General features: G+C 42.0%; 1 protein-coding gene and 1 long non-coding RNA gene across 3 annotated transcripts in view; one reads left to right on the top strand and one right to left on the bottom strand.

Annotated features, from left to right (window-relative positions):
• LOC142829650 (uncharacterized) lies at window positions 1–6815 on the top strand. The gene is made up of 3 exons (XR_012904302.1): window positions 1–604; window positions 2910–3094; window positions 6695–6815. It is a non-coding gene; the product is annotated as an uncharacterized LOC142829650 (long non-coding RNA).
• Window positions 6658–16187, bottom strand: part of NIPAL1 (NIPA like domain containing 1) — a 26765-nt gene continuing 17235 nt past the window's right edge. For both annotated transcript variants that reach the window (XM_075930465.1, XM_006113448.4), the window contains exons 3-6: window positions 15595–15651; window positions 13604–13694; window positions 10264–10424; window positions 6658–7331 (exon numbers count right to left, since the gene is read on the bottom strand). In XM_075930465.1, coding sequence (XP_075786580.1) covers window positions 6700–7331; window positions 10264–10424; window positions 13604–13694; window positions 15595–15651 — 941 coding nt within the window. In that variant the 3' untranslated portion in view covers window positions 6658–6699. The remainder of the gene's footprint in view (window positions 7332–10263; window positions 10425–13603; window positions 13695–15594; window positions 15652–16187) is intronic.

Consider the following 16187-nt stretch of genomic DNA (forward strand, 5'->3'; position numbering starts at 1 on the left):
TGCCACATTCATTGTACTGACAGAAACCCTCAAAGACAAATACATGCAAAATGAAACCACCTAACAGTATATTTCAGCTAGAGCCCAATTTACAAGAGTCCTAATGAAAGATTATAAAGAAAAACCAAACAAAAACTAAGCAGACAATTCGAAGGGCATAAAAACTGACCCTGTATGAAATTCTACATCTATAGGTCATCTGCTTTAGAGAAAAATATGAATTTACAACCCATTGTAGAATGCAACCCTAACTATGGAGTTTGTACCCATCAGTGCCATAACGTATGTAGGTAAAAGTTGTGTATAAATGCTGATCTACATGTCTCGTTACAGGATTTTGTGAGAAAAATTGGTATATCCATATGTGACGTGGCAGACGGCCCCGCACTGAAGGGCTGGGAGTAGCCCAGGCCCTCCAGCCCTGCTGGGCATGCTCCCAGCAGAGCCAGCATATAAAGGCAGAGGGAGGGTAGAAAAGCTCAGGCTGCAACCCCGGTGTTCCTGCAGCAGCTGAGGGCAGAGTGAGGGCCAGCATCGGACTGCGGGAAGGAAGCTGGCAGACCACCCCGCCTGAGGGACCAGACCACCTACGCTGCCAGCCCCGGTAAGGGCTGCCGTGGAGGCGGACAGACTATGGGGGTGTCAGGGTGGTAGGAAGCAGCCCAGGACAAGGGGTTTCTATCACAGCTTGGTGTGTATCAGCTGGATTCCCCACCGAGCAGGCAGGAGCAAGAGTCCCTGCCTACAGGGCCCTGGGCTGGGACCTGGTGGAGAGGGAGGGCCCAGGTCCCCCTACCACCCTTTTCTGCACCTGGGGCAATCACCCCCGGCTGGGAGAGGCCTTTCCTGGAGGTAGGCCTCAAATACCACATATGCCCTGATAGAGGGGCCTGGACTTTAGGCTGAGAATGGTAATGCTGTATTACCCCGGATACAGGGTATGGACTTTTATGTTAGGACTGCTGGGGTTGTATTTGCCCTGATAGTGGGTAACGGGACCGTAAGGAGCGCACCCCACACCAGGGGTGTGCCCCGTGACACCATATTTTTGCAGATATACTCATTGTGCCTTTCTTTGAAAAATATACCTTTACAGGCTGTGTTGTTTGTTTCTGAGGTGTATTCCCAGGTCCCTGAAAAAACTAAAAGGATGTTGGCAATAGTAAAGTTTGAAAATCACCTACAGGTTGTACCTCCTTCAACCAGGACTCCCTGGCCTGGCAACATCCACAGAGCCCAGGAACAGAGAGATCTGGTGGTAGGGCATGAGCATCACAGGGGGCACCAGCAACTCAGCCAGTAGCCATGTGTGTGTGGAGCGGGGGCACGAGCAGCACAGCAGAGAGGCAGACGGCACAATGGCAGCCATGGAGCTCCAGTCCCAGTGGCAGCCAGAGAGCTCTGGCCTTGGCCAGGGAGCTCCAGCCCCAGTCCATCATCCAGGCCCCGGCTGTGCAGCTCTGGCTCCACCTTTGGAGCCAGGTGGCTGTGAAGCTCTGCCCCATCTACAGAGCTCCAGCCCTGGCTGTGGAGCCCGGCAGCTGTAGAACTCTGGTTGTGGTGCTCCGGCCCTGGCAGTAGCAGGGCTGGCAGCATAGCTGGGGAAATAGCAGGAGCAGGCTAGAGCCCTAACCTAGTGACAGCATGGGCCAGGAGGGGAGGGACCACTCTTTGTCCGGCAAATCCCCTTGTTTGGGACCAGTCTGGTCTTGAGGGTGCCGGACCAGCCTGTACATAGGATATGCATATTTATAATTACCCAGAACCATTTAGTGGCAGGACTTATAATTTATGAGAGTCCTCTTGGTGAGAAAGCAGAACCTTTGTTCCACTCAGTGGTGTATGAGTGACTCTCTCTGGGTACATCTACACTTGCATCCTAATTTTAACTAGGGATTTAAATATCCTGCCCTTCATTAGCATGATCTTGCTGGTGCGTTACTCTGCTCAACAGCTGTTTCGAAAGTGCATGCTGGGACATGTTAGTTCGAACCAAGGGGTTTGGTTTGAACTAACGTTACTCCTCAAAAAATGAGGGAGAGGGAAACCGCTCCAAGGCAGGAGGTACACAGAAGTGGGGGGGGGGGCATGGGTGGCGAGTTGTATGGGCTCATGGTGCCCAGGCTCCACCAATATTTGGAGCTGGAGCACTATTCCGAAATAACTTTGCAAGCGTCTACAAGCCAAACTGCTATTTCAAAATAGCAGATGGCTTATTTCAAGTTCTGTAAACCTCATTCTATGAGGAATAGCGCCTATTCCAAAATAGCTATTTTGGAATAGGCACTGTATAGACAGTGACTAAGGGATAAATTGAAATAGGAGGCCTTCATCCCTTCCCAAAGTGCCCTGGTGGCCGCTTTGGCCACACACAGGAAAACTCTATTGCCCCACCCCTCTCCTGAAGCTCTTAAAGCCTCCGCAGGCAGGGTTTGTGGCTCACAGGAGGCCTGACAGCCCTGAGCCACCTTGCAGCTTTCCTGACTCCATTTTGGCCCGAGATGAGCCAGACAGACAGTGCCAGCCAGCCTTTCACTACTCCCCAGGAGCATTTAGCCAGCTCCCAGGAGCCTGCCAGGGGCCGCAAACGACATGCGTCTTCCTGGTCTGATGTGGAGATCCTGGACCTTATTGAGGTTTGGGGGGGGACGAGACAAACCTCCAGACTCTCCATACCAGATGCAGGAATGTGGACATGTATGGCCGCATGGCAGACAGCCTGGGGAGAAAAGGCCACATCCACACCCAAGAACAGGTGTGGATGAAGGTCAAGGAGCTCCGCCAGGCTTATGCCAGGGCCAAAGAGAGCAGCTCCTGATACGGAGCAGAGCCCCACACCTACCCATATTATAAGGAGGTGGACCACATCCTGGGGGACATGGCAGTCTGTTTCTTCCCCCCCCCCATAGTTATAGGCTTCAGGGTGGAGACGCCAGCCGTCATCCTCGCTGGGGGCCAGACGATGTCAACAAAGATGCAGCAGCGGCCCAGGACCTGGATGAGGCCAGCCAAACCACCTAACTCACCCAGGAGCCCCAAGTCCTCCCTGTGGACATCTCCAAAGCGTTGTCCAAGGCCAGGGAAGGAACATTGTGTGAGTGCCATCACTTTCCCATCATGCAGGGGATTGGGGGGGGGTTGGGGAGGGAGGGGGGAGAAACTAAGCGCTCCACGCTTGGGCCTTGCTGGCCATAGATTAGCAGAGCTCCCACAGTTAGGATGTGTTGCTATTAAAGGTGCACCTTTCCACATACCTCAATGCATGTAAAATATATTCTAAAGGTGGAGGGAAAAAATCCACACATGGATGGAAAAGCGTAGTGGGAACATTGCCCTCCACCCCTCAAAAACACTTCATGTAACTTTAAAAAGTGTATGCTGAGACAAGCAATTCACCTGAAAGCATAGAATCCACCAAGTGGGAGTAGGTGGTTCATTACAAGATAAAACAGTAGAATATCTTTATTTTCATATAAAAACCTTTGCTTTCTGATAAATCACTAAGAATAACCATTTCCAACAAAAATATAAAATTTTTATATTAAAATTCATTAAAATAACTGTAAGAATCAAAATCAGCACACAACCATAATCATTTGTTTCTTGACACTTTAGAGTATTCTTGGACATAATGAAACTAAATTAATTTTGATGTTTTGATACTCAAAGAAGAATGAACATAAAAATGTTGTTTTTCTTAATAAAATTAACTGTGTATAAATACAAACTAAGCAGGTTCATCAGAAGAGACTTATGGCATACCTATGACAACCAAGCAGATTTTGTAAGCACCAAGTTTGAAAATAGGTAGCCTACGTTAATATGCCAAAAGATACAAGTATGTGTTCATTTTTTAAAACAGTCATGCCTGTACATTTATTAACAGGGCATTGGTTCAGACAAATAATCATATGTACATACAATTGCGATAGTTATTTGTGAAAACACAGGCAAGTAATGTGACAATAGACTGCCTTTTAAAAAAGTACAACTTTTCCCCTAAATATTAAGCTCTAACCAGCTTAATTAAATTCCACTGAGAAGCAATGTAAGTTTTTATTAAAAGGCCAAACTCTCTAAAGTTAATGGTGTAAATTTACAGTGACATATTACCCACTTCTTGTGCTGAATCGTTAGATTTTACACACCTGACTAGTAAAACTCCAATAATAATGGGATTGAATAGTAGCATCTCGTTATTTTGAATATCTGAAGAATAGCTAGAGCCATATGCACACTCGTATTTCCAAGGTGTGAAGAATTTTTGTAAGAATCTTTTCCTGTTTCATGCAACATTGTTAAAACTACTCCAGCATTATTACATATGACTTTTTTTGAGAAGCATAACAGGCTGTGCTCCTGAACTATCATAGTCAAGAAAGCATCTTATATTACCAACATTTCCTGTAATATTGTATATACCACATTGAGGAGGAGTACAGATAGACAATCACTTCAAACTAGTATTTCACAGGAGGAAAAAGGCAATCAGCAAATGATTGACAAATTGTATCAGTTGTAGCAATGTGTGCCAATCACCCTCATAACCAAGCTAAACGATATAGTAAGTTTAAAACGGTTTTAAATTTGTGTGCTGAACACCATTATTAGTCTGGTTTTGATGATTTTCAAAGCATTGTTATAGTAAGGGAAAATCATCATCATTAGCAAATAAGACATATTAAGAATACCTCTCAAAATAAATAAAATACACAACCTTATAAATTATGCAAAATACAAACACACTCTTTGTATTAAAGAACTCTTTAAGGTCAATAAATCAACTTTCTTATACATCTGCACTAAAGTGCACTTCAAAGAACAGGTTTACTTTATAAAAGGAGAAAGAGCAACACTTCATTCTTCAAATTGCAAACTATGTTTTTGTGCTTCCTTGTTGCACATGATTTTTGAGAAATTGGTTAAATCTTAAAATCAATTCCTGAGGAGGAGGCTTGGAAATCAGTAAGGAAGCCGTGCTGCATGGTGATGCTGTGCTGAGGAGAAGCTATAAAACTTGACCATTCTAGTCTATTGGACCTACATTTTTATAGTTGAAGTCACTTTCTGACTCTTAATATAGCAGGAAAAGAAGTTAAAAAGAAATTGTTCAATAAAATGCACAGATCAGCTGGTTTTTTTTTATAGGTTTCATGGTCAACTCTGTGACATACGGGTTCTCACAACATAGGTGATAGCCATCAAGAGGGATATTTTAAATAAGTTAACATCTGTGAGGCAAATAATAAGTAGCTGTAGAAAATAGGGCTAGACAAATCACTTCCTGCAATGATTGAATGCTTCTTGATCACTCAATACAGAAAAAGTAAATTATATAGTTTTCCTTTTGCCTAATACACATTCAGCACTACAATGCATTAGAAATAGTTGACATATCCATTTATAGTTTTTATATAGAAAAACATTCAGTCCTGTGTAAATGTATTGCTCAGATTGTTTCTTTTGCATTGCTATTAGGCATAAGAAGGAACTTAGTCTGCTTCTGTAACTTGCCACTCCGCCACACTCACACCTGTGCACAGATACCACAAAGCCCACTACATTTAATTTAAGAGTCCATACTCTTCCAGACAGGAATCATTAGCAGTTATTCTTAATTGTTGAAACAAAGTCTGAAATAATTAGTAAGACAAAATCTATGTTTAAAGTAAATGTTATATATTCTAGTCAAAGCATCAATCCAGCAACTCTACTTTAGATGACCTTTTGCAGAGCTGCATGATGTCACATACTGAGTATTGCTTTCATTACTATTGGAAGGCTTATGGAAAGCATGAAGAGATTTTGCCATTTGGAAGAGTTTGAGCACATATTGCCTGCCTTCCATGAAATAAGTTGTTTTTGTCTTACTGAAAACTTGTATGCACTTATTTTTAGCCAAAAAAATATTATTCAGTTTCGGGAGATTCTTGGCCATAAGAAAGGTAGAGAAAGACGTTATAAAGGTATAAGCATCCCAGTTAGAAGAACTTGACTTTAATGTCAAGAAACAAAAACTAACAGAGGAAAATAGGAAAAGTTTGCAGAAATTAGATATCAGAAAACTGCTACAAATGTAGGTTTTTTTATAAATATCAAAATATCTGTACTGGGTTCAATGCTCACAAATGAAGTCCTCATTTAAACAAATTAAGTTTTAGTGTATAACTGTTATCGGGGGAAGTCAGAGTTTTCTTCAGGACATCTGTTAATGGATGGCTTCAAAGTTGTATTATATAACACTAATTATATATTAAGCATTTCAGTTTTTTAAATGGTCATATTTTCTAGTAATGCCTTTACTAATATAGCTATAGAGTGCCTCTTTTCTCAATAAAACTGTTTATTCCCCATATTATGAAGGAAAATGGCACTTTATAAAAATATATTGCAATTCTTCAGCTGAAAAGAAAGTCTTCCGATTGACAAAACCACAGTAAGGAGACTGAAGAAACTCATACTGTCAGAGATATGGGCAATGAAAAATGGTCTCAACCAGGTTTCTATTTACGGCGTTGAATAGAAAACTGTTGTATATAATCGATAACTAGCATCATAGTGTCTTATCTCTTTCTCCAACTATACAGTGTTGTTGCCAATATTTTTCTCACTTCATAAATAGGGTGGGGATTTTTTGCAGGAAAAAAGCAAAGGCAGTTCTGATTGACATAGTGGATCTGTTTTACTTTTCTAGATATTTTAATGGCACATAGCTTCCTGAGCATTTCCTCGACGGAATAAAGTATTGTCATCCTCATATGCCAAGGTTGGGCTCTCCATGTTCTCCAATAAAGTATGATGAGCATCATATCTATGCAGAGGCAATGAGGGTTCTTTTATAGCAGTGGACGTCAGTTGCTTCATGGTAATATTAGTATTTTTGAAAGCATGCAAAAGGAAAATGCCTATAATTATGGTGAAGAATCCACTGAGACTGCCAATGATATCACCTAGGTCCATGCTATTCCATTCTTTAAATAGGATGATGGAACACGTCACAACTGTAGTGGTGAAACACACATAATAAATAGGTGTCACTAGAGATGTATTAAACATGTCCAATGCTTTGTTAAGATAGTTGATCTGAGTGCTGACTGAAAGCACTAAAGTCGCCACCAAAATATAAACCAATGGATGTTGGTGAACCGGCTTCTGCTCCAGTATTTCTTTAATGGCAATACCAAGGCCCTTGACAGATGAGACGGAGAAGGCACCAATCACTGAACAAATGGATATGTAGACTAGTATATTTGTCTGACCTTTCCTTGGAGCCACAACAAAAATCAGCACGAGGGAGACCACACTTATAACCACGGCAAATGCAATAAACACTGGGAAGGAAGAAAAAAAAAGTTACACACAGTGAACGAGGGACTATTCTAAATCAGACTCAGGTAGGTATAAAAAGATATATAGTTTTTCTAACTGCAGTATAAATATTGACACGAATCCATGAAACATAATTCCACTGCAATCAACAGAGCTGTACCCACTTACTCAAACAGGGAAACTGACCCAGTATTTATGTTTAAGCATCTAACCTGCTTTCTGCTTACAGAATTTTGGCACAGTATGTCTTATAATTGTAAATAAAGTTATGCATTTTATTTGGCCATTTAAAATACAACTAATGAACTATAATCAGACTTTATGTATACATTTATAAAAATGATACTGGTGAACTTTCTCTGCCCACATGGGTGAGTCCATTATATTTTAGCCTAATCAAGGGAAGCTCACTTCACTGAGGCAATTTCATAGCTTTTGTTTGGATTTGATAGTCTCAGCTTTTCAACCTCTCACTCTGGGCAATCCACCTTTCCATACTATCATCTGTTAAACCCTCTCACCCTCTTTTTCACAGCTGTGCTTGAATATAATAGGATTCTGATAGCTACTCCTGGTGCTTTTTATATAGTGCTGTTTATTATTCCAAACACCTCTGGTCAACACTGATTCTAGATGTTAGTCCTAAAATTAGTCCTAAACAAAAAACTTCTTTGTGGCTTCAGACTGTACCAATTATTTTGGAGAGTTCACCATACATATGATGATGATTATTATTAATAATAATGTAAAGAATGAGTATATAATTCATTAAAGGTTCCAGATTGACAGACAAGAAGAGTGATGAACTCTAATTTCACCCAAGAACATGTACAATGCTAGTAGCAGCAGTGCAAGTTTCTGAATATTTGGACTGTCCGCTAAGTCAGACAATTATGGACCAGTTTGTGATATGGCCACATTTACTTGAAATTAGAATGAAACCAGTAACTCATTTCACATAAGCCAGAATCAGTCATGAGGGCAACAATTTCTAGTCATTACCATGCAGTTGGCTTGGAAATGAAAACTTTATTAGTCGGATTTCTTCTTCCCAGGGAAAAACTTAGATGATTGTGCTGAAGAACAGAGGAAAGATTCACATAGTTTTTAAAAAGATCATTCTAGGCCTCTGCCCCAAGATAGGGCAGGACATTTTATTCTCAAAATTGGCATCTCCTGGAGAACATGCCAGAGGCACAGCAGTATGTACGTGAAAGCTTTGAGTTCCTACATTAAATAGAGGGAACTCCTGGGCCATGCGCCAGTTGTGGCCCGTCCATATAGGCGAACTAGGCGGTCGCCTAGGGCACCAAGTTAAATGCGGCACCACAGGGCGCCAAATGGTGGTGCAATATCGTTGAGGGATTTGGAGGTGGGGGTGCAGATTGCATGGTTCGCCTAGGGAGCCAGTTGCTGGCAGCCAGTCTAGGGATGCTCCCGTGCACAGCTAGGGCTTCTCCAATGACTCTGATCTAAAAAAGTATCCCTAGGAGACAATGAAGACCTATATTTCTAAAGACTTATTATGTTATCAGCTTGTACCTGATAAACAGGTGAGTTTGGGGGATTTTTGTCCTCTCCTCCTTAAGGCTAGGAACTGCAAAGAGAAGACTATGAGGGCATTTGAGGCAAGTCTAGAAGTGATCTAAGAAGAGGAGAAAAAGATGACTTGATGCAGAAACTAAGTAATATATATTATTCCTGAGTGAGTATCCAATAGAAGCCACATATGTATGAAATGATGCCTGGTAGAACTCATGGAAGAGAAGCTATGAGCTGCAGCTGGAGAGGATGGTGGAGTTTAAATGAGGATTTGAAGACATGGAGGAGAGGAGAAAGGAAGTTGCAATGACTCAAGATTTGCAGACAACATGGCTACGTCTAGACTGGCATGATTTTCCACAAATGCTTTTAACGGAAAAGCTTTCCGTTAAAAGCATTTGCGGAAAAGAGCATCTAGATTGGCACAGACGCTTTTCGGAAGAAGCACTTTTTGCGGAAAAGTGTTCATGCCAATCTAGACGCGCTTTTGCGCAAAAAAGACTCAATCGCCATTTTCGTGATCGGGGCTTTTTTGCGCAAAACAAATCTGAGCTGTCTACACTGGCCTTTTGCACAAAAGCTTTGCACAAAAGGACTTTTGCCCAAACGGGAGCAGCATAGTATTTCCGCAAGAAGCACTGATTTCAGACAGTAGGAAGTCAGTGTTCTTGTGGAAATTCAAGCGATCAGTGTAGACAGCTGGCAAGTTTTTCCGCAAAAGCACCTGCTTTTGCAGAAAAACTTGCCAGTCTAGACACAGCCTATCTGTTGCACAAGAGTACTCAGAGGGCAGACTGCTAAATGAGGAAGTTGGCCACTGGAAGAACGTGATCATGAGGAAAAGTCAGAGCACGCCTTGATCCCAGAAAGTTAGTACCTTAAGTACTGATGTCATAACCAGCTCACACAGAGTTTCTGCACAAATGGCCCTCTGCCTCCAACATATTTGCCAAGATATGCAGATTGGGAACTGGGAGCAACAAGCAAGAATAAAAAATTAGCTACAGCATAAGCACTATTATCATGGTTTTAATGCAATAACAAACATGGCTCTGAGAGTTAGCTAGGGTTTCTTGTATATACTGATTTTACTTTGTTTATTTTTTAAATATCAGTGTAAAGATGCTTTACATAAGTCTTGCTTGCTTATATTCACAGCCTGATTATTGCCTTCTAGGTATGCAACATTAAAGTAACACACCAAAGAGATATCAAATTCCACTTTCATCTTCAGGGGAAAGTGAATGGGATGAAGGAGGTGATAACATATAACAATAAAACCCTCCAATTATTCACTTATGGACTGGTCTCATGTTAGCCGGTATGCCTATGAAAGTAAGAGACACTGAGAAGCATTTTTTTCATTCAATACAGATGATTTAAGTTACAGACCTGGATCTTTCAGTTTAATTTCCATTTCATCTAAAGAAGTGACTTCCTCTTCTTCAGGGGCATGAATAACCATCACAGTTGACCCCAATATGCTCAATATACAGCCTAATTTCCCATGAACATTCAGCTTTTCATTTAAAAAATAGGAAGACAATATTGCACTGTGGATGTAAAAAACAAAGTAATAAGTTCGGTTGCACAAATCACTTGATAATATAATCATAACGCTTTTATGTATAATTATACTAGTTAAAAACATTGAATTGGGGATGAGGAAACCAGCTGAGGATACATAAAAAACAACAAAACCATCAAACCTTTTTCCAAAGCTTTTTTAATTTGATAAAGGTCAGATAAGTCTTGCCCCATTTTCTACAGCTTTCCAACAAGTCTTGACTCTCCTCTCTCCATCCTTCCCCATAACTTTACAAAGTCAGACAGAGCTCCAGTATATCCAGTCATATTTCCTTTTGGATATATATCTATGAATTACCAAACATAAGCCCTACTGACATACAAACCATAGAACAAAGACTTAAAGAATTAATGACCCCGAAGTTTCGAAGTTTAGAAAGCTGGAGATTGGCTTTTCTGAAGTTAGTGTGGCAAGGGAAACACAGGACTGTAAAGTAGAAGACAGCGTGTAGTACTGTTGGACCACAACCATTTGGGACTGTAACTAAATCATTTTCACATACAATCTGAGCAAGACCGATGCCCCAGTCATGTGCCAGCTTTTTAAAATTTGCATTTGTTTTAGTACAATATAATTATACTACTTTGGCATTTACATCGTCACAGAAAGATACCGGTGTTCACGAACAGATAAGCATCTCAACTCTCTTCTATGAGATAAGGGATTGTGTGCAGTCAGATAACATGGAGATGGAATGCAGTATTCAAACATAGATACACCTAGAAATCCTTTTATCTACTTCTGAAACTGTGTGCACAGTAACATTTACAGTAGATTTGGACAGAAAGTGATATGATCCAGTTGAAACGCCAAGGAGACATTGTAGGGAAATGGAATATAATTAACATGTTTTAGGTGAATACAACAGCTTGTTTTAAGTACACCTAAAAGAGGCACAACTAGCTGCTCTGGGGGGCATGCAAAGTATGACTTTGCCCTTCTCCTTCTTTCATGGCTTACCTCTTGAGCTTTACTGCTTAGCTAGTGTTAATTGTTATACCACATCTTCTAGTGTATTAAAGAATGGTTAAATAAGTTTGCACTGTTTTAATTGTGCCTCGTATTTCATTTAAAGACCGGTGTGAAAGTAACTTAAGCTTCTTATAGGTACTGTCATATTGCACTCCCTTTTGGGGGGGGGCACCCAGGATGTGAGAGGGTGAAATACAACAGTCCCTCTAAAAAACTGGGGTGGAGTGTATGTGTGTGGGAGCTCAGGGCAGAGGGTTAGAGTATGGGAGGGGGTTCAGAGCAGGGGGGTTTGAGGGGTTCAGGAAAAGGGCTGGGGATGGGGCAGCTCAGGTAAAAGGGGATGTAGGAGGTACAGGAATCAGGGCAGAAAGCTGGAGGGGGGTCAGAGCAGGAGGCTGGGAGGTATGGGGTGAGTACAGGGGGGAGGAGACAAGAATTTTGGGAAGGCAGTGGGGCTGCCGATGGACATACTGGGTCACTGCTGCTCTTCCTCTTCCCCTGATAATCAGGGATTGAAGGGAAGAGTGCAGACTATGTGAAATCTTCTCTGCCCCTCCCCATAGCAGCTGGGAGCAAAAGGAAGGTGCACAAGCTGCTCACTTTCCTGTCACAGAGTTCTGGGTATATGTGGCTGCAGCTCCCGCTATCCTCTCTAAAGGGACTGGGGGATGGGGGGAAGTCTAGGGGATGAGGCAGGCCCTGTCCAGTGGGGAGGGCTTGCACACCCTTAGCCAGCTCCTTTCATCTTCCTGACTGCTGCTTAGCAAGGCAGCCTCAGGAGAGCCCTGGAAGCCTGGTTGAGAGCAGCTGCATCTAATACCTCACCCCGCTGGCTTCCTTTTGCCGGAGTGCTGCACTGAGGCACACCAGCTTTCACCTCTGGATTGGGCCCCCCTGTGGCTGTGGGTATGCATGCCCCTTAGCTGTGCCCCTGAGTACACATTAATGCAAACAAGCAAATCGAGACGTGCATGGCTAGATAAAAACTGGAATCTTAAAAAAAACCTGATATAATTACTGATATACTGTAATTACTAGATTTTGAGACCACAGAGAACATCTAGTCTGACTTCCGATATATGGAAGGCCATTTCATTTCACCAATTATTCTTATAGGATTTCAAGCAACTTGACTTTGAATAAAACAAAGTCCAGAAAGGCATCCAGTCAGGATCTGAAGACATGCAGAATCCACTAGTCACCTTGGTAGCTATATTTTTCCAATGATTAATCACCCTCACTGATAATAACTTGAGACTTATTTCTAATTTAAATTTGTTTGGCTCTAACTTTGAGCCATTGGTTCTTGTTATCCCTTTCATTTCTCAACAAAATCTCTCTATATAAAAAAGATTTTCCTGATGCACGATGGAATGATATTATCAGGCTCTCTGGCTGCAAAAGTGGCCAGAGAGAGGGCAGTTGGTGAGCATAGCAAGTAGGAGGCGCACCCCCCAGTAACCCTCAAGTATTCAGTATTTTCTCTCTGTAATCAAGTCTCATAGACATTAAGGCCAAAAGGGACCATCATGACAATCTAGTCCAGTGGTTTTTAAATTATGGGTCACGACCCAGGACTGGGTCATGGAATGCCAGGCACTGGGTCTCATTGCTCCAGGGTGATCAGTGGGGGTCCTAAGGCAGGCTTCTTGCCTGTCCTGGCACTGCAGATCCTGCTGCTGGCTGCTTCTGGGGCACAGCATGGTCTGAGGTGCTACAAAAGGCAGGAAGCCTGCCTTAGCATCCCCTTCTGCCCCAGCCCTGATCCAAAAGTGATGTTCTCATCCTCAGCCCCACCACACAGCCCACATTTTAGTCAAATGATGTTGGGTCACAGGCATCAATAATTTTCTTCCACTGGATCATGAGAAAGTTTGAAAACCACTCATCTATCACGAATCATGGTGGATTCCATTACTGACAAGTTTAAAATCAAAACTGGATATTTTTCTAAGAGATCTGCTCTAAGAATTATTTGAGGAAAGTTCTATGGCCTGTGTTATACAAGCAATCAGATTAGATGATCACAATGGTCATTTCTGGCTTTGTAATCTATGAAGCAATTTTTTACCTGGATTTTCTTTTAAAACTCCTCCTTGTACAAAAAAATACAGTATTTTCTCATATAGAAAAAGGCTAACTTTTCAGTGGTTCCTTTCAATTCATACTAACCTTATAAGAACACTCAGTGCACCCAAGGGGGTAACCAAGGTTGCAGGTGCGAAGGCATAGGCAGCAAAGTTGGCAGCCTCCCCTATTCCCACTAGAAAAGATACAATATTAGTATAGAAAAAAATCCTACAGTGAAAGCTTTGTTATCTGGCACTGGAAAACTCTGTTAACTGGCATTGCCCCCAGCCATCGGTGGTGGGTGAAAGCCCAGCTGGGGAAGGCAAGCCCCAGCCCCACCTCACCTAGCCCCGTCTGAGCCTAGCCCCTGCCCACTCCCAGCCTGATCCATCCTGGCCACATGGAGAGCCAGGACTGCAGTGCTGCGGCCCCGGCGCTATCCCTCCCTGGCAGCTAAGGGAAGCCGAGTTACTGTGCCACGGCTCCATCACTCCCTAGCGGCCAGGGGAAGCCGGGCTGCCCTGCCGCAGCCCCAGTGTTCCCCACTGGTGGCCCCAGCCTTCGTCAGTCAGGCATGTAGGCAGTTTTGGGAAGGTTGTGCTTTCCCTTGCCTACATTACTGACTGCCCATGCCCCCAGCCATAATACCACCATATCTTCAGGCACACGCACCTGACTCCTGACTGTCTAGCTAGCCATTGCAGGCCTTTTGACAGCTGGTACTGCTGGCTGACATCAAAAGCAAGTTGCTTCCTTCCCCCTCATTCTGCCTCGAGCTGCCAGGAGCAGAGCAATAAGCTTTTGTTATAAGGCACATTTAATTAACCAACAACCCCCATTCTCTATGGGTGCCTGATAACAATGCTTTCACTGTATTAGAAGTGTTAAGATGATGAGTACTAGACAGAAGATAAAATATTTGACAAGATAGTAGGAAGTAAAATACTAGTTCTTATTATCTACTATAAATGGTGGTAGCCACTGCAGCCTATGGGCCATGTGCAGTCCATCATAGTAATACGGTTGTAGCTGCAAGACACTTTGTTGATGTTGGCCACCAGTAGGTACCACCCCCACAGTTCCTAGTGGCCATGATTCTCTGTTCCTCATCAATGGGAGCTATAGAAAACAGCGGCCAGTACATCCCTGTGGCCCCTTCACCTAGAGGTGCCACGTCCCAGAACTCCTATTGGCCAGGAAAAGAGAACGATGGCCACTGGGAGTTGCGGGATGCCAATGCATGTGGATAATCAACGTCAGGAAAATGTCTAGTGATCCACAATCACATTAACCTGATGGGCAACTTGCGGTACAAATATTCTATTCAGAATTCTAAATATCTATCAATTACTGCTGGACATAACCAAAATAAAGATATCACAAAGTTAGTGCACACACAGGAACACATTTTTAAAGTACTGTGTTAGTATATTAAAATATAACAATAATGATAGTGGTGGGGAGAGCATTTCATGTACTATTTTTTACTCCTGCCATGCAAGTCCAGTTTGTACTCCTAAATTTCTTTAACAGTATTGGGAGCAGAAGGAAAGAGAACAAAAATCAAACAAACAAGCCTCAGTTTAACCTCAACTAGTCATTAAAGCAAACTCTCATTCATGAAAGAGTTTTGGAAAGCAAAAAACAGTATTTCATGAAAATATATCCTGGGTACCAAAATGAAATTTGGAATAAGTCAGTAGTGACAGATGGCAGAACAAGGAGCAATGGTGTCAAGTTGCAGTGGGGGTGGTCTAGGTTGGATATTAGGAAAAACTATTTTACTAGGAGGGTGATGAAGCACTGGAATGGATTACCTAGGGAGGTAGCGGAATCTCCATCCCTCAAGGTTTTTAAATCCCGGTTTAACAAAGCCCTGGCTGGGATGGTTTAGTTGGGGTTGGTCCTGCTTTGGGTAGGGGGTTGGACTTGATGAGCCCTAGGATTCTATAAAGTCCTTTGCCAGGTGGAAAAAAAAGTTGCCTTTTTGCCTTGAAGTCTTTTTATTAAAAATTTGAATATCCCTTTTAAAGTTATACATATTGCTCTGTTTTAGATGTTTCAGAGAAAGAAACATTTTTACTGTGACTTACTTGAAAGTAATCCTGCCCACCAGAGCCATTCTTTCAAATAAGAATATCCACCTTCTCCTGAAAAATATTTTTAATATTAGAAAAAAAGTTAAAATGATGCTTCAAAATTAAAATTTGTAATAAATATTTCAAATTCTGTAGATTATAAAATGTATTCAAATTAAAGCAGTTCAAGTGGCATGTTCAGTCTGTATGGGACACTGGAAGAATCAGCTACACCTAATTTTGAATTATTCATGAAATACGACTGTAAATATTAAATTATATTATTTCAGATCCTGTCTGCTGAATATGAATTTCAGTAGACACATGAAGGAATAATACTACCTCATTAATTCGGATTACTCATATGCTTAAAATAAAGCATATGTTTAAGTGCTTTGCTACATCAGAGACTATACAGCTATCTATACCAAGATGCATCTGGAATAAACTACATAAAAAGCAAAGCTGCTACAGCTACTGCAGGTTTCTCTTCCAAAATACAAACAAGTTATATACTGGGAAATCCATTTTTCCTCAAATACTGAGAATATCCAGAATGCTAGGGTATTATTGTTTGCTAGAAACATTCCAAACAAAAGGAAAATAGC

The sequence above is a fragment of the Pelodiscus sinensis genome, chromosome 5, assembly GCF_049634645.1.
Source record: "Pelodiscus sinensis isolate JC-2024 chromosome 5, ASM4963464v1, whole genome shotgun sequence".
In the NCBI taxonomy this organism is placed as follows: Eukaryota; Metazoa; Chordata; order Testudines; family Trionychidae; genus Pelodiscus; species Pelodiscus sinensis.